The sequence below is a fragment of the Balearica regulorum genome, chromosome 2 (assembly GCF_011004875.1).
Source record: "Balearica regulorum gibbericeps isolate bBalReg1 chromosome 2, bBalReg1.pri, whole genome shotgun sequence".
Classification (NCBI taxonomy): domain Eukaryota; kingdom Metazoa; phylum Chordata; class Aves; order Gruiformes; family Gruidae; genus Balearica; species Balearica regulorum.
The window spans coordinates 118,128,639-118,155,237 of NC_046185.1; the positions used below are offsets into that span (position 1 = coordinate 118,128,639).

At 36.1% G+C, this 26,599-nt stretch overlaps 1 protein-coding gene across 1 annotated transcript in view; it reads right to left on the reverse strand.

The window, feature by feature from the left end:
- Nucleotides 1–26,599, reverse strand: part of FBXL2 (F-box and leucine rich repeat protein 2) — a 55,494-nt gene that overhangs the window by 15,085 nt on the left and 13,810 nt on the right. Inside the window, 8 exon segments of the mRNA XM_075745545.1 lie at nt 2,326–2,400; nt 2,596–2,722; nt 3,026–3,121; nt 3,208–3,276; nt 6,425–6,519; nt 10,000–10,074; nt 11,601–11,655; nt 26,226–26,287. Of these exon segments, the coding sequence (XP_075601660.1) occupies nt 2,326–2,400; nt 2,596–2,722; nt 3,026–3,121; nt 3,208–3,276; nt 6,425–6,519; nt 10,000–10,074; nt 11,601–11,655; nt 26,226–26,287 (654 nt within the window).

Here is a 26,599-nt window from a genome sequence, read left to right on the forward strand (position 1 = left end):
TTCAGATGTGCAGTTTCCAGAGTTAGTATCAGTTCATTCCATAACTGCTGGAGCTGGCCTGGCATTTAACAGAGCCACTAGAATTAAAGTGTGGATCATATAAAGCACAAAGAGACCTGCTGTGTAAAAATCGGTGCTAGCCCTTGATCATAATGAGCCTGGCTGCTTCTGGAAGCATGCTTCTAAGCCACAGCAAGCAGGACACGCCTCCAGCGAAATAAAGCTTTAAAGCACAAGTAACTAGGTAGGACACACAGACTATCAACTAAAAAATTCAAAGGGAAAAATACTTTCTCTCATGAGGAGTTTTTTTGTTGGTACTTAGTATATACGTGAGAACAAACGTTGATCAAGGGAAAAAAAACCTCTGGTACACTTCTATGCCAATGCCCCTTTTAAGCAGAAGAGATCATAACTGATTATCATCAGACCTCTTGAGAGCCTTCCACAAAAATAACCCAGAAAAGGGTGGTCTTGATATATCTTATCAGTCTCAGGTAAAACACAACAGAAAAAGAACGTTGGAGGACGACAACAGCAAAAGGAAGAGTGAAAGGGGAAGAAATTACATACTGACTTTATTTAAGTGTGGTTCTGACCAAAAGAAGGAACTTCCTTTCATTCCAGTTATCTTTAGGTGCCCAATTTCAGTCAGCACCTAAATTCAGATTAAAAAAAAAACCTGAAAATTCTCTTTCACTAAACATCTGGCTCATGGAAGCTCAAAGCTTCATTGAACAATTCAGATTGTTCTTAATTTCTGCAATTTTTAAATGTTACTTGTAATAATCCCTAACACTCCAAAATGTTCAACACTTTAAAGAAATGTTAGGTCCAAAAATTTTCATCCAATCTTAATAAAAAATGGTCCCATGACATATTAATTCAGGAATAATGTGTAAAACATATTTGAAAGGTTTAGTCCAAGCAGATTTTATGATACCTTCTAGCAATAAAACTGTGGAAAACTTTCCAAAAGGAAAAACAAACAAACAAACAAAAGAAAACAAACAAAAAAAAAGCCCAACCAACCCACCTAATTTCATTATTCAAATTCACCTGACTGAAGCACCTAAATTCTAATTTATTTCAATATTTTCTAAGGCTTATTTACAGACTATTGTGGTTTAACCCCACAGGCAGCTAAAACAATCACACAGCCATTTATCACTTCCCCTGCCCCAGTGCGATGGGCAAGAGAATCAGGGAAGAAAAAAGGTAAAAACTCATGGCTTGAGGTAAAGACAGTTTAATATGACAGAAAAGGATGAAGATGATAATAATAATGATGATAGAATATACAAGACAAGTGATGCACAGAACAACTGCTCACCACCCGCAAACCACTGATGCCCTGCTAGTTCCCAAGCCACAGTCTAAACTGCCGGCCAGCTTCCCCCCAGTTATATGCTGAGCATGACGTTATATGGTATGGACTATCCCTTTGGCCAGTTGGGGTCAGCTGTCCTGGCTGTGTCCCCTTCCAGCTTCTTGTGCACCTCCAGCCTCCTCACTGGCCGGGCTGTATGCCATTGCCTAGCAACATTTTTGTTGTGTTATCAACATTATGCTCATCCTAAATCCAAAACACAGCACTACGCCTGCTACTAGGAAGAAAATTAACTCTATCCCAGCCAAAACCAGGACAACAGACAAAGAATGACTTAAATATGTTTAAAATCTAAAAGGAGATCTTTCCCATTCCTAAAAAGTCACATCAGAAACAACAACAAAGCAAATATAAAATACAGTAAATGTAATTTTTGTGTACTAAGTAGAATTAAAAGTACATTAATGATTCCCAGTCATTTCATTACAGATGAATGTGTTTTTCCATTACTACTGAAAAAGCATGCCCTTCTCCTGCTACCTAAATGGTTCTGAATCATCTTCAGTTATGATGCCATTACATTTTATTCTCAATTATGTAGCCCAGAATATGGGTTTTGCTCAATTAGAAACTTTAAAATTATGAATAGACTAAAATGTTTGACCTTAACGGATGGGAGAACAAGAACTACATCTGTAAAACTTCACAGTTTAGCGCATACACAGTTCACAAGATTTGAACGAATGCAGTTAATTCTTACTCTAGAGCTTGCTACAGCTAAAAGATGTAATGAGTGGAAAAAAAAAACCCAAACACTCCAAATCCACATTCAGCTGTAGAAACAGCCAGCTCATTTAAGACTGTATTCTACACAAAATTCTGTAAACTGCAGAGATGTACTTTTTGAATTATTTGAGTAGCAGATCAATTCATTAGCATTCAAAAATGGTTTATGATTCTTAAATAATGTATCTTTTGAAGCTTCAAATACTTACTGTGCAGGATTGCAAATTCAGGATGACAAGTTCATGACAGTGATTTTGAATGTGTTTCAGTGCTTCATCTTCTAACTGTATTTAGCAAGTAAATTGGACATAGGAAAAGAAACAAGAAATTAAAAGCACAGCAAAGCAGCCCAAAGAATGTACACATCTTGTAATATTGAACAAAAGATTATAACAAACCCGGTATTATTTAATTCATGGAGATTGCAAAAGCCCAAAATAAAATTTTATTCCTAAAGGATCACCCAAGCAGTCATGTACCTGTGTGCAACCTCTAAGAAACAGAGCTTTTAGTCCACTACACCCTTTCACCAGTGCTTCAATACCATCCTTCGTAATCTGATCACACCAGGAAAGATTCAAATGTTCCAGATTTCTGCAACCCTCACTGGGAGAATTAAAAAAATACATAAAGTTAAATCCAGCCTTCAAATAGTCATAACAGTGGGAAACCCAAATTAAACACACTGTTAGAAATTAATGATAGCCAGTGGACTGTGCCAGGCCTTCACAGAAAACTCATGAGAAAAGACCACACACAAACATCACAGTCTACACCCAAGAAGTGCTAGATATAGGATACAGTCAGTGCTCATACACAGTATTAAGGTTCAGCACTGATTTTTTTAAACTTTATTAAATGTTGAACAGCTCTTTAAACACTTTAACACAAAACACTGAATCTTCTTACCTTAAGCCCTTCAAAGAGCTGTTTGTGATGGCTACACAAGATGTCAGATCCAGATGTTTCAGCTTGGAACAGAATCTGCTAAGACTGTAACACGTGCTGCAAAACAGCAGACACACTAAAAATACCTTCAGCTACTTCTTTTTCCAAATTTTCCCATCAAACAAAAAACCCCTTTGACTTACCTGTCAGTTATTTTTGTGCACCCATTTAGATTTAAGTGTTCGATGTTTCTACAGTTCTGTGCAAAGGTCCTAAAACAGCAACAAAAGGCTGAAGAATTAATATAATGTCACAAATTGTAATACAGTCACCAGAGTGCGCTCTGTCCCCTACCTCCTTCCACCTCAGTCAAAAAGCTTAATCTTCAAGCCACAGAGTAATTACAAAGTACATCTCAAATACATCTGTCTCAGTGGTTATATTTTCCTTTTGCTATTGCAAGTTTCTGTCTTAGGTAACTCCTAAAGCCAAGTGCTGTTCGTCTCTCAAATACCACTTGAGCAAGGTGTTGATTTCTGTCATATATAAGCCAGAACGAACTTGCTTCAAATGCCTTAACTAAAAACATTAAGGGCATAAACAGAAAGGTTTAAATATCACAGCAGTTAAATATTAAGCTGCTGGGGAGAGTTTTTGCACATCTCGTTACTGAAGCCTTTGTAGGTCTTATTAAGGAGCTCGCTCCTACATCAAATGAAAAGGAACGTATGCTGTGCAATACAGAAGTGGGACCTAAGCCTACCGGACTACTAATAGAAAGCCCTGTGGGTTGCAAATTAGTTATTTATGATTTTAAAAATTAAAATGCATCTGTGTGCGCTACTGGGTATGAACTCTAAGGATGATTGGAGCTATTATACTGTTAAAAGCCTGAATGTATCATTATACTAATTACCCAGAAGAAATACATAAACTTTCTTTTCATCTCTGCAGAGCAATATTTACAGCTGCGTTGCATTTCAGAACACTGTTTTTATGCCCATGTTTCCTCCAACTGCATGGATTTTATTGGCAGGGGTGGAGGAAACACACAAAAACAGTTTTGTCTGGAGGCTTGCCGTGGTTAACAGATCCGACTACACACTCAGCTGGTAACAACTTCCTGGCTCTCCAGTGTGGATTGAAAACAATGGAAAAAAAACCCCAGCAAGCAGTTATACTGGTGAGAGTTTCCACTTGAATTCTCAAAACAGCTATTCCAAAATTCATGTACTGGAAGGAGATTTACAATCGAGACACTCTTCAAATCACTTGGAAAGACGCTACACTCTGTAATAACTTGCAGGAACAGCAAACTTTGCCTCTGAGATTCAAGCACGGGGCATGTCCTGACAGAGCTGCCACAAACATTCAGTACTTACATAGTCAATACCTACTTCAATAATTGGCTATTTTTAAACAAAAGTTGATATAGAAGAAGGATAAATAGAGAAATTAGTATCACCCACAAAACTAATGGATTTGGAAACAACTCAACACAAAAAGCCTGATAGGAAAAGTCACTTTCAGAACAAGTATATGAAAATTAATGCCACCTTTCTCATGCTAATGTTTTGAAAGTCTTAAAGCTCATGCAGTTATCATTCACTTGGTAATTTCAATATAACCTGCTTATATTTTAGAGGTGAACCACCTTCTTTCCTGAAGTGTCTTAGACACTACCATCTACACCAGTTAGTTGTTACCGATACGAATGTGAATACTGGTAACATGCTGGTAGCTGGTCTCAGCTAAGCCTGTCCTATTACCTGCTAACATGACTAGCTGTATCATCCGTACAACGTATACACATTACACACTGAACTGCTGTATACTTGAATAAGTATCTGTTTACTAAATATATCATTATTTAAAAACATCCCACCACCAGCCCTCCCCCGCTTCTCACATGCCACTAATATCTGACTTCACTTAGGATTTTTGGTCCTATTCACAACCCTCACTGCAGTCCCCTAGCCTTGGTGTCCTGAAAAGGACAGCTGGGAGCCTAAACCGAATGTGAAAATGGAGTTACTGGGAGGAAAGCTGTTACCTACTGTCCTGACTCTTTCCTCCTACACCCTTCTCATCTCCATCCCTGCCACCTGCTCCCCATAGTAGTTGCTACCTCTCTCAGAGCCTGCCTTCCCCCTCTGGTCCACTTCAGCTATTCCCTTCCCTACTGAGGACACAGGGATCATCTGCATGAATGCTCTGGGAATTCGGAGGAGCATTGCAGAAAGTTAACTCTGGTTGGGGCTACTGCTTTTTTGAAAGCAATTGCCAGTAATCTGGGAAATGGTAATAATTTGCGCTTTCCCCTGAGGAGGAAAGACTGCCTGAAAGTGGTAACACACCAGGGAGCAGTTAGGGAGATGTCCTAGAGGCAAAGAAAGCTCTGGGGAAATCTTCACTAGGATGCCCATTTGGGTTAGTAAAGCAATCTATTGCTTAACTAGTTGCTGGATGGATTTACTCTAGAGACGAAAATCAGTGAATTAACTCATAAATTTTAGAAAGATCTAAAGGTCACAAGATGCTAACTTAATGCCCACTGCTTAACAAAAACATTTGTGCTCATATTTTCCACCTAAGAATGCTCACACCACATCAGGCTAAACGCCATCCAGCCCAGTCTTCTGTGACAGCGGAGGAAAGTGTAACTGCAAAAAGCCATACTCCGAGGCTTCCTCCGAATATTCTTTGAGCCCTGAGGTACCTGTAGCTTTAGGACCCTTCAGCTTGAGGCAGGATACCTTTGGGTTTAAATACCCAGAGAATTATCCACAGATGAATCTGATTAAACAGTCTGCATATAGAAAAAGCTTATATGAATTCAAACTACCTTCTGGGAACAAACTAAACTGTTCAATTTCTGTACTGTGTAAAGAAGGGCCACTGTCTCTAGAGACTCCTGAGATGTTCCCATTGCCTGCCTGTTCTTCTGCTAGAGCAAGAAGAGAATCCCAGGCCCTTCCTGATTTTGTAGGCACTCAATCGTATCAGTCTTTATTCTTCCTCCCATTGCTAGGGTCGCCTCTTGTCCAGACTAGAAGATAAACTATAGACTGACTGACTACTGATCTTGATAAAATTAATATTGTAGGAAGCCAGAGTATAGGTCTGAAAACATTTTAACTGCTTGAAAATGGAAAGATATCAACATAATACTAATGAAAGAAAAATACATTTCTGAAAAGCACAATTCTAATTTCTTAGTTCATTTCCAGAAAATAACAGTAGCTATACTTTGATCGCAAACTGACGTCCCATTTAGTCATTATTAAGGTACTTAGTACTTACTTAAGTATCCCGTTTTGGTCATTAGTCAGGACTTAGAAATCCAAACAAATGTAACAATAATTGCTTTTGGTCTGGGCATTAGGAAATAAGTGATGTCTCATCTAGGACTTTACTTACTTTAAAGAGGAGTCTCCAACACCAAGACATCCTCTCAGACTAAGTTGTCTCAGGAACCCACCACACCTTTTCGATATATTTTCCACAACACGACCCTTAAACCAAATGAAAGGAAGATTTTGTTGAGTTTTATTCTGACATAACATTCTAACCAAATTAAAAATGCCAGGAATGAAAACCAGCCCCAGCTGTACCCCACCAGAACTCCACCTCCTTGAATTTCTTTTGCTACTTTATGAAAAAAAAAGTTACCTGTTGAGAATCTCCACTCACATTGAGGTGCTATTCAATTCAGCCTTCAGTTACTTCTTCCTTTTTTTCAGTCTAATACACATGACGCATTTTTTTGCCTCAGCAAAACCTACACATTAGGACTGCTAAAATGATCTTCAAGTTGTCAGATGTGTAGGGAACCTGAAGAACTGCCCCAGAGGCAGAATTGGAGGCGTGCCCGTTACTCAAGGATCACAGTTACTACTACAGCATGTTAGTTTAAATTGTCCAAGAAGATGTGCTGAGGCTATCACGTCACTCTGAACTACAGCCTCCGGTAAGTCCCATTGTACAGTCCCCACTATAGGGATGGGTACCTCAGCAACTGAAAGGTGCTGAACACCTTGGCGGGAGCAGCCACTTCAGTTGCCTCCAGAAGATTTTATGGAGCCCACCTGCCAGCCTTCAATGTCATGTATTTTTGGGTGTCTGTGCCTAACTGTTGTGAATGCCAATGAACTACTCACACAGCGAAGCTTTTACAGACTTTATGCCTCATTATCTGTCAAAAGCTGAAGCACTGCTTACAAACCAAACTTCCTACTTGACCCCACATTTGCTACAAAATACTTTATTTACATCCTGAAAGCACATTTTGTTATGCATTAGGAGTATGCAGAATGGCAGTACTGATATTCAATCTGAAAGTATCATTAAGGAAGAATGTTATTTAAACTACAATAAAAATACACTTTTTAAAACTTTTTTTTGGTAGGAAAACCAAGATAAGATAGCAAAAGCCAGGTGGCCACTGCAAAAACTGACTAGACATCACATTGTGTCTAATCTTAGGGAGATAAGGGAAAAGAAATCAACATTGATCATTCAACAAACAGGACTAATACCTAACAGCACCCTTTATTTTCTTCTCTTTTTTTTTTCTTCTCTTTTTTTTTTCCTTCCTTTATTTAGAAGGAATACTTCTAAAATTACAGGTCTGTGGATTTTTTTATGGTTGTTTTCCTCTCTATACAGGATGATAACAATTTAACTGAAACAGTAAAATATTCCTTACATTTTGTTGTTCACCTCTAATACCAAAGTCCTGGCTAGCACTATGTGAAAATATTTTCTTATCAGAGCTTGTTTCTTAGTCTATAAGTAACATTGTTTATCTTATCTCTCAGAAGAATTTACACCAAAACAAACAAACTGAAAATCATTATACAAACAAAATTATGTCTTTTTAAAATTTTTCCCATTAGTCAGAATTATTTCTCAGCAGAGGCCAAATACCTTTATTGTAAGGATAGTCTTCAATAATAATATATAATGCATGTTCAATCTACATTGCAGGAAAAAACTAAACCCTAATGTATTGTTCAAAGAAAATGGAAACAAATAATGAGGTAAGTTTTCCCAAACCCATTTATTTCTTTAAGCATGTAAAAACCCCTACAAACAGCATATTCAAAAAGACAACTTAAGTGCATTCAAATGTGTTTAGCTATTTGAATAACTCAATGTCACTCAAAACACTAGTTCTTCAAATTACCCCAGCTTACATTTGGTTCCACATACCAAGAAATGTTAAGGCACATTTAACTTCAAGATCTTCACACATCTTTGTGATAGAAAAGAAACATTTTTTCTTTATAGTTTTTTTATTCCTCACTTAATTCTCTACCACATGAAGTCTTAAAAATTGAAAATTTAACAAAACCCTATTTTTCATTATTTGATAGTCTCAGATCAAGTACTGTTTGATGCTATGTGAAATATCACCAAACAGTACAACATCCAACTGAGCAAAAAGTTGCCAAATACAACTAGCAGCTTTTACCTGTCCTAAATCTATAGGGAAAAAAAAAAAAGTTACTAAAACTGTTGAAGAAAAAACAGAGTTCTTAGACAGCAGATGTGAAAGTCTATCTTGTTCAAAACTACTTTATGTAATAATTGCTGGTTTAACATACTCCTATGAATAAATTTAAGGGGTTTATATTACAAATGTACTTAAATATAATACACTGAAGTAACTAAATTGCTTCAAACCACAATAGCTTCTTATAGCAAAAGAAGATCATAACTTCATTTCAATCCTTCTCCTGAATCCCATGCTACAAACGTAGCATCTCAAAAGGCAACACTACTAGGTACAATGTAAGTCAAACATATCAATTCAATAACAGAAAGGTTTCAGACACAGAAAAGACTAAGCAACAGAAGGACCACAGGCCTGTGGAGTTTTCTTTATTATTTCTTAGCAAATGAGAAACACAAGTTTTTTTAAAGGCAACTGAAAAGATGACATTAAAGCTCCAAGTCTTCTTAGACATATATAGATAGAGGCAGGTGCCAAAAATCTTTCTCCTACCTGTGTTAAGATCCTTGTGTTTAACATCAGTGTAGCAGAGGAGTTGGCAATAAAATTTTAAAAGAGCAGTGAAAGAAATTTACCCTGTATAAAGCTTTAGGAACAGTTTGAACCCACAGTTGGCAAAATATACCAAATGAATCCTTTCTGGATTTTATTCATACAACTAAGAAGCTAAAACATAAAATCCAGAAGCAAATTCATTGTATTCTGAATTTAATTTGTATCATCAAACAAGAAATAATAAACCAGTTCAGATTCAATTAAGGAATTGTATTTCACCATGGATTTTTGTCTTAATTTTCAGATGTCATATTTTATTTTGTTATGCACATCTATGATAGTATTAATGCAGACATGTTTTTTATTGGAGACAAGACTGCCCTAATCCTTTCATTATATGCTAAAAGGGACTTTAATCCACATGTACGTGCATTTCAGGCAAGGTTCAAAACTTATAAAACAAATGTTCATAAAATGCTAATTGGAGACACACCAAATCAAATCTAGGCAAGTCAGCAGTAAGAAAATTTGTTCAGCATTTTATTGTTTCAAACTTCCAAGCCCTACAACCAAGTGTCCAGAGAACTTTCAGCACTAGATGGCACCCTCACAGAGAGACTCAGGACCAGCAAAAAAATTATCCTAGATCGTGAAAGTGATTCAGAGGATCTCGCTCCGTCCAGAGGTATCGTTTATACCTTTACTTCCTGGAAAGGGGCAGCTTTGAGTTTCTAGAGCCCTGTATGTATATGATATATGCAAACTATCTGATACATAACTAGCACCCAAAACTGAAATAGTCATCCAATGCAAAAAAAGTCAAATACAGAGTTCTTTTTCCCTTTGCTCCTTCACAGCATTATCATCTTGAACTTTAGCCTTTAAAACGTGTGAACGCAAGCACAGTCTATGGGATACACAAAATGAGCTCTTAACTCTTAAACATCACCATAGGAATGAAAAAACCCCCAAAGACACCAACCTCTATATCCGTTTGAAAGTTAAAGAGGTCTATTCTTTGCCAATTGCTTCCATCCAGAGCTAAAACATTCCATGCCTACAGAAAACAAATACAGTTTATGTATTACCTCCATTGCCTGCTCCCTTCATTTGCCTCTCAGCAATTCAAACATAACACACTCAAATATAACACAATATACAATTTCAGGTAGCATTTTTTAAAAAGAAATATAATAGTAGATATTAGTAATCATACAATATCAGCTAGTTAAAAAAATAGAATCTATGGAAATTAATCTTAAATCTCCTAAACGAATTATACTTCAAAGGCTAACTTATGCCCATGAAACATGCAGAAAAGCCAGAAATGTAAAGCACGTACATGGACACAGCATGATTTAACCTTCCAGTTTTAAAAAAGCTTTTGCAAATTTGTCTAGTAAGTTACTTTTGCTAGATCTATATGGAGAAAAGTAGCTGCAGATGATATTCCTTCCAATAAAACCACAGTTCCTCAACCTCACTAGTTACTATTCTAAGAGGAACAGAAACCTTTCAGAAAACTGCAGATTTTCCACTGTTAGGATCAGGCCTTTCCTTTACACATACTAAGTTACATGTACGTGTTTGAGAATTTGTCCTTCACTGTTGAAGCAATAGTTGTTCAAAACAGAACAAAATAAAAAAGTCACAGAAACACAAATATACTCAGAAAAAGGGAAAAAAGAATACTGCAACCCACTGAGAGGTAGTTCTGAGAGAAAAACACAACTTATTCAATCACCTTGGGTTTTTTCCCCACTGTGTTCTAGGCTTTAGCTGAAGGTCCTAACAAAACCTGGTATTAGCTCTCAAAGCTTACTGAAGTTGCAGGCCAGGGTGACAAGGGAATGTGGGAATGAAATTGTTACACAATTGTACATTAAATCAATCAATCAAACAAACAAACAAAAATCCAATTAAAAAAAACCCCACCCAAAATCCAATCCTCATAAAAAGAAGGAAGAAAAGCATGAAATGAAAAAGTTCATGTTGTATAAAAATACACTTCATCGTACACACTTGATGTAGGAACACAGTATTTTTCATTTCAATTCAAGAAAAAAAATCAAGACAAGCTAAACATAAAAGCTTACTAGCATGCTTTCTCTATTATCTTCTGTGTGTCTTTTTCCTCTACTAGTAGTCCATCTACTTAACACCTTTTGTACTTGGCAAGCAAATGATGGATGTACTACTTAGACACATGGTGCACATTAACCGAACTACATAGAATTTTAAGCAGAAAATACGTCTGAAAAATAGTGTTATACAGCCACATGCTTTATAAAAAGCAAATGCCATTATGCCAAACTTGGCTTAATCCTTTCTCCAGATATAGAGCATATACAACTGGATAATCTTTTCCATAGCCTTTAAACAGAAATTCAGTACATAGCAACTAATTCCACATCTGAATGCAAAACTGGACCCACTGTTTATTTGTTTTAATAAACAAAGAGGCTGAGAGAACTATTTGATTTTTTTTGACAGAAAGCAGATTGCCCTAAAGCCCATGATTTGCAAGCAATTAGGAGAACAGCTTTCCAAAGAACACCAAAAAAACCCAACAGAAATACATACCTTGGAAACTTGTGCACATCGACACAAAGTAACTATGTCCAAGAAAGAAAATATTCTAGGAAGAATGAAAAAGAATAACAATTAAAATGTTTTATTATAAATTCAGACTAATACAAGGATTTACAGTTCTGTAGTTCTATGGAAAGATACCAATTACACCAGAAGCCAGTAAAATGCAGTATGATTGTCATACCAAATTATTTTGCTTACTGTGACTTAACAAATAATATCATAGCTATCATCTAAATTCAGTCAACACCAACATATTAGAAACAGCAGGTGCTTCTGAAAAACCTGTTTTGTGTTTCCCTCTTCTTACTACCCAAACATGTATGAATAACAAATTCTTTTTTCTTCTTTCTAATTCACAGAAACTAGCTTTTATACCTTTAATTATGCTACAATTAAAGTAGTAACTAACACAACTACAGTGAAGAGTAAGAAATGGAAAACAACACATAGATAAATCCAAGTTCGGGAATTTAAGTACTAACATAAAGAACGATGACCCAAATTTCTAAAGGAGTTTCACAGTGACTACTGTATAACACAGTGAGTAACTTTTTTTTAAGTTACTCTACCAGAAACAACTACAATTGAAAATTTAGCATTACTATTCTCATCACTGAACCAATTCCTCAAGGCTGCCAATTCTTAATAGTTTTCTGAAAGAAATTTTTCACTGTCACAATGAATTTTGCTAAATACCATTTGCAAACAACAATGAAATTGGTTCAAAGGATGTTCTCAGTGAAAAAAAAAAAAATCATTAGCCTAAGCATAAAATATAGATTGTCTTCCAAAATAATTTTCTATTACAGAGAATTAAAGATATGAAATATATGAAAGATGTTACTGTAATTCACTCATAAACTGTTACCTGCTCACCAATGAACTTTTTCAGTCATCAAGACAGTGAACAGTAATAATAACAATTTCATATTACAGTGAGGGGCAAACACAACTGGTAAGAGATGCTGAATTTAATCATGTACAATTCTGGTTACTATTTTCCAAATGGAAATCTGAAGCTAGAGCTCAAAATGGATGCCTACATCTTAAGCACTGTGATTTTTTACATGTGGCAAGAGTCAACAAATGTAATGGAAGTTAACAGAAGTACTTCTTAAGCAGAAAAGCCTTCTAGATGTTTATTAAGATCACTTTGGATATTAGTTTTCCAATATTTCATTAACACATGAAAACACTTTCTCTTTTTCACTGTACAGTAATATATTTTTTTCAAAAAACTATTAGTCATGCAAACAGGACAGACATTCTCAGAAGCTATGAAACAATTTATAAAACCCTGTCAATAACATTTATTTTGATAGCATCTATTTTGTCATTTGAACAACCATTCTGAGGTCTGCCCTCTTTAAGAAACTTAACTGTTTTACGCACAAAACACACAATATTAATGCGCTCAGCAAGATTGCTGGACTGTTCAGATGAGCACTGAAAGTGTTCTCTCTCTTTTAAGAGCAGCATTTATACCAATAACCCACCACGAACCCTCTTCTGAGGTCACCTTTCCCCCCACGTTGAGGCAAACAACAGAAGATGAGAGTGTGGAGATTATGCTAGAGAGCTGCAAAAGCTTCTTGGCTTGTAGAAGCCTCCTCATAGTACCACTGTATAAGTGGAATCAAGAAGGTTATCTTAGATTTACAGAAGCTGAAGCACAAAAGAGATTTCATCATTATTTGTAACTAAGAAAGGAAGGGTTGTGACAAACCATTTCACGACACAGTACTCTTGCCTAAATGAAGAACATGACATGGTTTAGAAATGATATATCAAGTTCTACTGAAATAACAGAAGGAATTGCAAGATGTTGACGAAAGGGTGTTTTATACACCCCCACTACTCTGAGTTGTCTGGCAGTCTGTCTTCATGTTTGACTGTTTATTGCTGTGAAGAGATTAATGTTGATGCATGATTTCTGCTAAAAAAGTAAATTAAAACCAAATGCAGAACAGATGTATTTATTTTTGCTCCATTCTGTATAAAATTACTTTTAAAAAGGCAAAAACTATAAGTGATCATTCTATGTTAAAAGGAGAACTATTTTACTAAACGTAAACATTCACAATGCTTTTAGGTTTTTATTGTTGTTCTAAAGAAGAAACTTTCTTGCAAGGCGGCCGAAGCTGTCCCCATCAAAAAAAATTTATGATGCATTATAACCCAGCAAAATCAGAATTATTAATATTCAATTAAATACTATGATAAGTAAGAGATAACAGTTTTACAATTCCTAAGAGTTATTTTGCCAACTTGCTTGAAAACATTTTTTCCACACTTTTCTAGTTACCCTCTGTAGTACAGTCTTACATGCAAACTACTCACACACACTTGCTTCTCTACTTGTAGTCCCACAGAACAACCAGCAAATACTTACCAGTCAGGGAAACTAGCCAACAAGACTCAAGACTAAGGTTTAAAGTCATTTAAAAATCTTTAAAAGATTTTAAAGTCTTTAAGAGACTTTACGCACAATCAACAAACTGAGAGGGAGATAGCAACGCTGACATTGTCAGTCATCTGACAGTGTCAAACACTGACGTCTGGCACTTAGGGTGAAGGACTATGTCAGCAGGCACTTGTAATTTTAAAAAAGTGGAAAAAACTACCAAGTAGGGCAGCTGATGGTTGTATAGCACATCTGTCCTCTATGACCGCAGCTGCATAGATGGAAGTTAATGCAGCCAGGAGCATTAATTTCCACTTAAGCCTTTGGACTGCATTAGTACAGGAGAACTGGAAATTAAGTTAATAGATCCACAGTAAAGTTTAGGACCATCTAGTCTCACTTCCTATACCCCAGGCTATTAAATTTTCCTTAGTTATCCCATATCCAGCTCAAGAAGGAGAATCTGCTTACCAATAATCAGAGCTCTTCAAGACTTTTCATCCCTAGGCACATACCACTCTGGCCACATACCTCACGAGCTTGGCCTTGGAAATCTTTGTATGTGAACAGTACCTGCAGCACGCATGAGCTTCATGCCAAAGGCACAAAGGGTTATACAAGCTCACAGTTCCTCAACTCCTTTATGGTAAACTTGTATTTGGCTAAAGTCTAACTTCCAGAAAAGGATCTATTCTTGATTTGAAAGCCTTCAAGAGATGGAAAATCACCACTTCCTCTGGTAGTTTGTTCCACTGGTTAATCAGTCTGTTAAAATGCTTGCCTTATTTCCAAGGTCAATGTCTGACTTTCAGCTTTATGCTTTTTTCTACTTTTCTTCACCAAATTAAAGAGTACTTTAGCAGTTAGTACTTTCTCCTTATTGAGTTTTAAAGCCACTTATGTCATCTTTAATTCTTCTTTTTAACAATCTTTTTACTTTAGTTCTTTAAATCTCATTTTCACTGCACAGTCTTCATTTTTCCAATATGTTTCTCCAAATGCAGACATCAGGAGCATGCACAGCATTAAAAAAAAATATTAGTATCAACAAAACTGCACACAAAGTATGATTTCACTACTCCCATTTTCAGAGCCATTTCAGGCCACTGTAACTGCCTTTTTGACACAGCATCAGAAAAGAATCTGAGAGTATTTTACCCATTTCACCCTCACATCCTCTTCTGGGATTACACACTCCTTAGTCCTGTATATCTATCCACGTAAAATTAATCTGTAAAATTAATCTTGTTTGAACACATCACGTGGTGATTTGTACAATTCCTTGCATAGCAAACCCACTCTCATGAAAGTCCTTTACATGCTATTAGAATGTAAATGCTATATGGAAGAGTAAAGCCTACACACATGAAAAAGTATCACAGAGAGACAAAGTATAGCTTTCACAGATTTGATTTTCCTCTTTTAGCAGGTTTTTCTCAGAATTTTCTGGAAGAATGCCCAAGCATACTCTGTTAACAAGCAACAGGGGAAAAGAGCATCAGCCACTCTCAGTTCACTTGGAACTGAGTTCATGTTGGAAGACACACAGTTGCACAGTCTTGTAATTACCATAGAAGCTGCCTCGTACTTCTCCTAAAACCTCATATTCAATAAATACAAAACATTATTACAATTCTTTATATGTGGAAGGTTTCTCTTCTCCCTTTGTCCCCCATTTTACTAAACACCCTACTGAGGTATGAGGCATCTCACCAATAAATGCTAGTGTTGATGTACTTCTAATCTTCGCCAACTTTGCAGGTAGGATCCTGCTCCAGTGGTAAATTCCAGTGATATCTTATTCAATAAAACCACGTAATAATACTTGTCTTGGAAATGTAAATGGTGAGGCATATTAAAAGCTTAAGGAGTCTGACTATTTTTATTTAAAAAAAAAAAAAGTATCTTAGTATCTTTTAGCTCATTTCTGTCAGGCTTGTTTTCAGTAGCATGTCACTAAAGGCTGACCAACACCAATTTCTACATGAAGCACACATCCACTGACTTATCCAATGCTTGACCTTCCAGGTCCATTATTAAAACAAATCCCTTTTTACTATGGATGTGCTACTTTGTGAAGTAAAGCACTTACTTAAACTAGAAATTGTGAGAGACACTCCAAAACTTTCCAGCAGCTTTTACCCCCACAATTTCCACTTGCAAACAACTCAAGCTAAGATGCCTTTCTCAGCAGATCTACACAGCAAGTCTTTCAATAACAAATGTGGCACCAAAAACCATTTCTTTACAAGCCAAACCTCCTTTTCTTTTGCCAAGATGATTATTGCTACACAATCCTTACATAAGTATTAGCAGTTTGAAAAGAACAGGCTGTCTACAGGATTAGACATCTAGTAGATTAACATCTATTTTCAGTTGAAACAGAAGTCAGCTTCTTCTACAAATAATCAGCTCTGCTGGATTCCTTTTATAGTTACAGGACAGCATCTAACTTTTTATGGCCTATACATTACTTGCAAGACAAGTGGATCTTGTTACTCGCTCCTTAAAAAAAAAATTAAAATTATGTAAAGTATGGTCATATGTAGCAGAACTGCAACATTTTCAATACCTAATTCTCTTAGCAGCTGAAACAAAATGCCCAATGATAAATTCAAGAAGGGCCAGTTCTATTTAATATACTATCAAACATATAGAACACAGCAACTACATTACGTGGTAATTTATTTTACAGGGTCAGCTATGCAGCTAATAGATACAACTACATTATGCAAATCAGAGTAAGTTTAGTCTGAAAATGAAATCCAGAAGATAGTGCATGAATCCCTCTTGCATCTCTGATTTATATGTACTTGGATATTATAGATGCATAATGCAATTTAAAAGGTCCTATTTTTGTAACTTTTTAGAAGTCAAATTAAAGACTCGAATACAAAACTTACATATAGTGTGCTGAAGAAAAGCTCAACCCATGGAAAAGATTCTATCTAATGTTTCACAAAAGGTCAGATATATGTTAGAATCAGTTTCAGGATCCTTGCTTAGCTCTGTTTCACTCAAAATAGCTGGTTACCTAACAATTTTGAGGAATCGCCTCACTGCGTTGGTTATCCTGATTCATATAATAGCAAGACATGAGAATCTTAAGCAGAAAAACTGTAACAACTGTTATTAGAAAACAATCTTAATATTTAGCACCATCAAGTCTTCAATAAGACTGGTTAGGAATCTCACTGAGGTGCTTCCAAAAGGAAAACAGAAGTAGAAAGTTTCAGAATCCTTCCTTTGCTACAAGTTTTCTGTCTCTCTTTTGTTTGTTTTTTAAAGAAAATTCATCCTTCTCCCTTCCCAAGACAATATTCATTAAAGACCAAATGTTATCTTTGAAACAATAGGACATGGCAAGTCAGATGCTTTACCTAGAAATGAAGTTGTAACAAGCTAAGAGAACTCCCAACACCCCCACACTCATCGTTCATGTACGTCAACATCTCCACAACATCCTTCATGCATTCCTAAAAGGGGTACATGTGTAGAGAGGGATGATCCAGATTTCTAACTTTAAAAGCACCATGGATTGTCCTGTTTAATCAATTCTTGTAAGTGCTGCATGAGCTACAGTGTTTTATAATTTCTAGAACCCTGCATGTTGCAGCTCATATGACTCTCTAGCTTCATTAACAGGATTTTAATCAAAGTTTTAGCTATAGATGCTCTTATGTAGAGTACAGGCTTTTTTTTTTTTTTTTTTTTTTGGAGGGGGGTGAGGGATTTTTTTGTTTGGTGTTTTGTTTTTTTTTAAGGCATCAACCAGTAGACAGAATTCTGTAAAGACAGCGGAGGTCAGCTGAAGATTTCTAATTTACAGAAAAGCATTTGATAAACGAGAAATGAAGTACTACTATGGGCAGACAGGAATTCACAAAAGGAGATGTAGCCTGGGGAGGATACCTCATGCACCCACACAGGCTGGGGGCTGCCTGGTTCAACAGCAGCTTTGCAGAAAAGGACCTGGGGGTCTTGGCGAGCACCATGTTGAACTAGCCACAGAAGAGAAGGTCTTAGTGTGTATAAGTACCTGCAGGAGGGAGTAAAGGTAACAGACTCTTCTCAGTAGCATCCAGTGACAGAAAAGAAGCAATAAACGCAAACTGAAATACAAGTTTTTATTTTGTTTAAGTGGAATCTTTTTGTTTTCTTTTCTCTGGGAGCATTGTCAAACACTGAACCAGGTTGACTAGAGAGTTTATTAAGTCTCTATGCTTTGACTTATTCAAAACACAACTGGACTATGCCAAGAACTACCCTGCTCCAGCTGACCCTGCTTTCAGCAGGGCAGTTGGACTAGATGATCTCCAGAGCTCACTTCCAACCTCAGCTATTTTGTAATGTTTTAAATACAAATTTTATTTTTATGAAGTGCAAGTTTGGCTACTATAACACATCTTACTAAATAAAAGCAGTTAGCTTAATGATTATTCAGAGTGGTTTAACTTGCTGCTCACAGTCCCAATCCAACCTGCTGGTCATTCCAACTATCCTACAGTCTATTTTTTCCCCCACAAGTGAAGGGATTACAAACAGCCAAAAATCAACCATACGCACCCTGCACGCTAGCAGCTAGGTAGAGATTTGGAAAAATAACATGATATGCTGGTGGCGTGCAGTCTAGGGATGCTCCATAAACCATGATCACTACAGTCATAAAGGTTATAGAAACTTTGGTCAGTCACTGGACTGGGATTTGGTTGACTTGATCCAACCTGTAGCTCTGCTACTGTCCTGGAGGATGGCTTTGAACAAAAGATTTCTCTTCCTGATGCCTGTGTCTGCATCAGAAAGACACAGATGAGAAAAGCTCACCTCTTCTGTAAATACTTCAAGAGTTACAGACAAAAAGAAGTGTAAGTATTTGTTACTGTTTTTTAAACTGTCTAGCATCAATATTTAACAATTTTTTTTTTTAAGGAGTTAGAGTATTTTTGAATCGCCTTTATGTTTTGATGGCACTTTTCTCAGGGAAATGAGGAAGAACATTTCCTCCTCTGCCTCCCAAAGCTCCACATAAAAAGCACGGCTTCTTTATATCACTGATAAGTCAGAATATTTGGCTTTGATAATTCGTTAATCAAGAGACTGAGTTTAAATAAGAGTCCAGTTTCAAGGTAAATAATTCCATTTAGAGCTTTAAGTCTTCATTAGTTAAAGAATCGATTCTAAAGAGAAGCTTAATAGCAAATAAAAGAAAAACAAAATTAAACAAAATAAATGGTAAAGTGTTATTCCAAGAGTTGTGCAAGTCATTGCTATATCCCCTGTAGCTGTTACTCCTGCTTCAAATGCTTGTTATTTACTTTTTTTTTTGTTACAGTATGACTAATCCTTTGTCACAAGCATGTTCTTACTGAGAGATAATATCTGTATTTGAACCAGGCAATGCTGAAGCACTCCATTTATAAGAAAGTCCCAACTGTTCAAGCAGAAACAATGAAGAAAGTATTTCTTTTTCACAATTCACAAATCTTACTCGGCACCTTGACAAAAACCATAAATGTCTTCCATTCCCAAATCTCCTCTTCCACATCAACACAGTGTACAAGAGCACTAGCATACAGTTTTCTGCTTGTGTTCTTAGAGCCTCTCACTCACATTTTTAAAAGAATTCAATCTGAAACATCTCTGCCCAACAGTTTTAAGCATTTGTTTGTGAACAAAACCAAATCACTTACACATATTAAAGAGAGGATGGCAGCTACCTATTCCAATTTCAAAAGGCCAAACTTAATTGACCATATAATCATTTGCAAGTGTTCAGCATTTCATAAAATGAATCCAGAAAATGTGTACAAAGTGCTGACTGGTGAGGCAAAGAAATGAAAAATATAAACTTGCATCTGGAATTGATCTTGGTAAGAATTTCACAAGCAGACAAACAATACATGTAGCAGTGTAAAAAAAGGTCAACATGAGACCTTTTCCATATTCTGAAGGGGGTACACTGACCACCAAGCTACTGAGTCTTTTGTTTTCTCGCACGGCACACAAGTTCTGTCCTGAATTTGAGGTAAATCACTGTGAAGTTTTAAAACCCATTCCCACTTCAGAAGAACTGGAATATTTTCTAACAAAAGCTAATTAATTAGAAAATTGCAGCTTGTGCATTCTCAATGTATATTTGAGGTTAGATACACTACTTGAAAGCTGAAGGTACAGAGAAACTAAATGACTATCCATTTTAAGATTGGGCAAATCATGTTAAAACAAATAAAAATAGTATTGGTAGTGTGACTTTATCAATTGTTGCTAAAGCACATAAGAATTCTGAAAATACCCAGTAAGTCTTAAATAATCCTAAAGAATTACCATTTTGTTGTTTCTCTGGCTAAAGATCAAAATATTTAATCACTTTCCAGAGGCTTGATCTTGTCCACAACCTGTGCCTGTGGTTCACTCTGATCACTTGTTCAGTTGGTTTTCTGATCACTTTTTTGGAGATAAGGACCACTGGAAATGAGCGTACAACTCCAGAGGTGTCTGGATTTGACATTATGCTGTTATCAGTCTCATTGTTCTTACTTGCCTCCTGTCAATGTTAGTCTCCATATTTCTAGTTAACAAATATGTTTCCCTTATCCTTATATAAAGGAGTTTTCTATATTTAGTAGTTAGTGAGTGCTCTGCACTAATTCCTTCGACAGATTTATTTCAAGCATTCTAAATCAAAGGACTTACTTCATTTAATGAAAGTTACTTGTACAAGGCGCTATTAGACTTCCCTTTACCGAAACCATAGATTTGTATAAATATACCAAAAGGAAATAAGTTTTACTTTCATAAGCAACTCCTATACAATCAATTCGGTTCATAATCTGTATGAATGCAGTTTGTGTACTTGTATCAATACGGTTGTTTCTGATTCTAAATAGCTATAGTGTAATTGCTTGGCAGACTGCTATAGAGGACTTTGAAGAGATGCAAACTGTGGTCTAAAATCAAGATAAAAGACTGCAAGACTGCATGTGCATTATAAAACTGAAATGTTTTCCTGAGATTGTCAAACACTGAACAGCAGCCTGCTACTCAGGGTGAAATATTACCCTATTTAATTATACAAATCCATTGAAGTGGGGAAAATGAATCATGTTTGAGATGATAGATTTTTTCCCCCTTCAAAATACATGCATTGTTTGTCTGCTTACAAAATTCTTACCAACTAAGATCAGTTCCAGACACAAATTTACTTTTTCATTTCTTTAACTCACCAGTCAGTACGTTGTACGTTAAGACACAGCAGACAGATTTTACAGTGATTGTGGGCCATTTAAGTACCAACAGTACCTAGCTAAAATACCAATGGCATTGTAACAGTTTCTTGTAACATTTGCTAGGTGTCTTTTCAGTTAAGCACACAGATGGAAAAGCATCACTTCAAATATACCAAATATTGTGTTTGACTTCACTAATTTGAAGCTTCTGGTAATTTTTCTTCTCTACAATAACAAAACCACTAAAAGCTGAGCAAAAAGCAGTATGCAGTAATAAAAATAAAGAATACAGAAACATGAAAACATATGTAATACTTCATCAGTCAACTCACAAGCTGCATATCCCTTGCATACAAGAAAAGCTGCTGCTAGAGCACAGCTCCTGGGCTCCTCTCCTAATCTGACTCCCAAAACTTTGCTTATCCTCTTTTTAAAACTGATCGAGCACTCAAATTTTGAGTTTGATAACTAAGACCTTATTATTCAAGTACATGCACCCAAGAAGTATGGTTTATCATAGAAGTCATAACGGCTTCTACCTTTATGGTACAATTTATGAAGTTGGTACTTTGTAGGCAGAGGAACTGAAAATGGTTCAAGTGGCCAAAAGGAATAAACATCTCTGTTTCTGAAGCCTACAGCACAGAATGTTAGCAGTTGAAATACAAATGAACGTTACTTGTCCTTCTACATGCCAGAACTACTGGCTATACCTCCATTTTCAAACATGTATTATTACTTTTTACCAAGCACAAAACATAAAAAATATTTTTGGAAGCTTTTGGAAAGTCAGAACATTCTAATATTAATTACATTCACTGAAGTGTTTTGTTGGGGTTTTTTTGTTGGGTTTTTTTGTTTGTTTTGGTTTTTTTTTTGTTTCCAGTGTTTTTGAAACTCATACTGTAACTTTAAAAAAAAACGTTTTTTTCCCCAGCAATTTACAAGGAAGAAGATTATCGTCTTCAAGGCTGTGATATCTTACTGGAAAAGTTGTACCATTAAAATTCAATACTCTATCTCTGACTTGATTTCTGATTCTTCTGATGATAGATATGAGTTTATTAACTTTAGACACCAATGCAAATATACAGTATATACAATACATTAGTATTGTATAATCATATGAAGCTTTTCCATAAACACACAGGCTAAAGAAAAAAATAAAGATACAATTGTCCAAAAACATTGTTTAAATTACATGATTTATAATACCTCTGCAGAATTCTTACTCTAACATCATACAATCAAGCATTTATTCAACCTTTCACTTTTTGTAATATATAAGAGGGAAAAGAGCGTTCCTTGCCAACTGGCAAACTAATAGCACTGCAACAGCTAACAGGGGTGATCATTTTTCTTTTAGCTTGAACAGTACTACAAATCAAAGTTTTTAGAAGCAGTCTTTTTTTTTTTCCTGTAGAAGAAATAAACTCCAATATAACAAATAAAAAGAAATGCCCATAAACAAGAAGAGTCACAAATGAAACACCTTCCTCTCTCTACTCAAGCTGTTCTACCTACCTCAAAGCATAACTAGTCCCTCCAAACCAGATTCTTCTTCAAAAGCACCACTGTCCATATTAGTCAGAAATCATCTTCCTCCTTTACCCAGTTATCTGGGTTTACTTGAGGAGGAACAAATAATCTCGTATCCTTTCAAATGAGCTTCTTGCTTGAGAAGCTGAGGGTTTCAGTCATTTACTTACAAGTGTAGTAGATATTATGTAGAAAAATATGCAAGAGACATGATACTGCCCTGAAAACCTTCCAATCTAATTCTAATTGTAGTAATAAAAATAATAAGAACTGCAGTATAAAACCAAGGCTTAACTTTGTTCAACTTTAGAGTATGCCACCACAGCAACAAATGAGTAAGTTTACAGAGCGGTAGTATTTCCTAAGTCTACCATCAGAAAAAGGTTTCTCAATTTTAGAGAAAAAAATGGATTGCTTGTATACTCAGATTACAGAAGTTTCAATGCTTGATGCAAATAAGTACAAGACCAGTTCTTGCAATAAAAGAAATTGTGTTTACATTTCATTTTCAGATATTTGTAGCAAGATATTAAGTACTCTTTTTCCATGTGTCAAATTTTATGTTTCTTTTTTAAAAAGCTGTAGTGCTTTCCAACAGTTTTCATACATATCTGATAGAAGCAAGCAAAAACTAAGTGCATTTGATGACACTTTCAACAATATTTATCATTCAGTTCCTGCACTGTGAGCAAAATATTTCCACTGCAACTGGTTTACTCTCCTTTTAATTAAGAGGTAGCCTGCATAGTTAATATAGTAATAATAATTAGGATATTAATTAAACTCAGTGCAGCAATATTTAATCTCTCCTGTCATAACCACATTGCAAGACAACTTTAAAACATGTTGTAGCATGAACATAAACTGTTTTAGGTGTTGAAAGACATTCAGGCGCAGTCTTACAAAAGCATTTATGTGCAGGAGCATAAAGCAAGTTCCCCACAGATAATCATTGAGAGGTTTGCACCCCCAAATTTCCCTAGGCATCTATACTCTGCAGGGATTAGAACTCAGATCCACATCCCATCATAACACTCCCTCTAATGCACTCTGCTTCTGGCCTTGTGAGTTTGTCTCTGCAGCAGTATAATTTCAAAAGGAGGTTTACCGACCATCTCTCCCACCCATCCCCCTCCTCTCCATTCCAAAGCCCTGATGGTCAGCACAATATTGTGGGCATTATGAAATGTGGACTTTTATTTCTGTCTGGCTATGGGCAGACCATCACCCAATTCCCGGCATTCAGCGTGAGATCATGATCTTTACCAAGAAAGTTGACTGTCCCAATTCAATTTCTCAGATCACCAACTCTCCTGGCTACAATGCTACTTTCGTAGATCACCGTGAAACCGCAGAGAGGACATACGTGCAACAAGAACGAGATGGCTGGCTGAATCAGTTCTGTGTATACTTGGCCTGGGCTATTTTATTTTGTAATTCCAGCCCCAGGAAGCCATTCAACCATACAAAAGGCTTCTTTGGACACTGCCACGATAGTTAGTATACTGACAGTGCCTAGCTGCACCACTTCCTCCATTGGTCAAATCCAAGGTGAGCCTATATATCCTCCAAGTTACTCTGTAAGAAGTTATCTTGAATACAAGAGCTAACAGCTAAGCCACTGGTACTGTTCAACTACTTGCACATGTTTTCCTTCCTCCTGAGTTCTTTAAAATGTCCCGTATAGTAAGATATATGTTGAAATAAACACATTGCTCAATGAAACAAACAAGCTACCATTTTAAATAACTTACCAAATTTGGTGTTGAAATACCAAATTCAAGAAACTGACACCTAGAAGTTAGATACAGGAATTCTCAGAGTAAATCTCACCACATTCATTTTATGGATGCTACTCGTAATTAGCATAAACAATTTAGGAATTTAATACCTATATAGCTTCACAGATATTTTCTTTTTATCCTACAATGAAGATGGAGGCATACTACATAATCAGTAAGTTCTTTCAAAAGAAGATGTCTTTACTATCTCAGTGGACGCTGCTTTTCACTGTCTAAACCACATCAAAAAAATTCTGTTGAATTACGTAAATGGGATACTTAGTACCTCTAACAGTGAGAAGGACAGTCATTTCCACAGTGATTTGGAGAGAGTCCTACTGCTAGAAAAGGAAGTGCTTGCAGATTATGATTCTTTGCTAAGGATGCAGCATATTAAATTGACTTATCTTGTGGTTCATGTGTGGCATTGAGGGCAATAAAGCGAAGGTTTTAGAATTTCTGTTCAGGGCATCATTCAGTGATGCATCTCTCAATCACATTTTCTAAACAGTTCCATAAATCTAATTTACAACACTGTCATCATATGGAATGATTACTTCTCAAAAAAAATGAAAATCCTTTTAAAATTCAATTCTTTTAACAACAGACTCCTTTAATACCACCAAGAGAGCATCGTGAGAGTACAGACACTAAAAGAAGTCATAATGTTTTAAGAGCACTTTCTTCAGACACAAGATGCAAAACACTAATGGAGACATTCTCCCACTTGAAATCAAATAGTAAGCTATAACATACATACAAGCTAAACCAAACATCTCTTTAGTGTATTAAGAAGAAATCATCACCTCAATTTTAACAATGTCATCACTAAAAACTGTAATTGCACCATTATAAGTGAACGCCTTCCCCTTCGCCCCAGAGTGGGCTGGAACAAAACCAATATGCAGGTGTAGAAGACATTGCTGAGCTGGTTCAGTTCCAGCTCTGAAGTGGTCACATCCAGTCGTGCAGTATCTCCACATTTGGCAGTTTATACTTTGCTTGAAATAACTTTCAATGAGATGAGAGCAAGACAACATCCATAAGTGTCTCAACCATGGGCTGAACTTACTGATCTTGGTGGTGTAGTTAACTCCTGCAAAGGTGATCTACTCACACACCAGCAAGTTGATGAAATTTATTACTAGCCAAATGATTACAGTAAGAAATTCTGTTGGTTCTACATAGACTGGCAATAAAGGTAACAGGCAGTGCTTTTCACTGCAGTGACTTTTTGAAAGCTTTGAAGTTGAATATATATTTTATTTTCTTACAACAGAGTTCATGACACAAACAGTGTGAACTACATTAGAGAAAGGATTACAGGCTCTTCAGAAAGATACAACATTGTGCAGTGTGGAAGAGCTGACCACTCCGTACACCAAAGCTTTTTGGACATTTTATTTCACTACTTTTTCTGATATGCAAGGGAAAGATCACTATTAAATGACATCTTCCATGGAATAGTATAACTTGAACACATTAAAACAAATCTAGATCAACTAAAAGACAAGTTCAAGAATTCCAAGAATTAAATCAGATATGCTACTATTTATTTCAAGACAGATTTAAGAAAGCATGAACAGCACTTGATAGCCTGTAAGCCACGTAAGCAATATACGATGCTCAGGTTTTTACTCCTTAACACATTATGTAGAATTACCTTAACAGCAGTTCTTTGGGTAGTTTTTTGTTAATAAGGGCTTCATCATTATTTGAGAAAACCTGGAAACAGAAAGGAAAAAAGTCATTTAAAAAGACCAACTGGAAAAACAGCTTTTAGAGAGTCTTTTCATCTTCTACTTAGGTGCTTAATTCTTTTAAATTACTGCTGATGGTTTTACATTACAACATATTATTTGGTGATACAATAAAATTATTCCAACATACAAAACAGGGCCACACCCACGCATACACCTGCACTTCCCTACTGCTAAGATTTAGCTGCACAAAAATTGTGGAGCAACTTAATAATCATTAAACAAGCAATGAGAAGCCACACTTACACTCTACAATGACGTATTTTAGGCTTCTAGC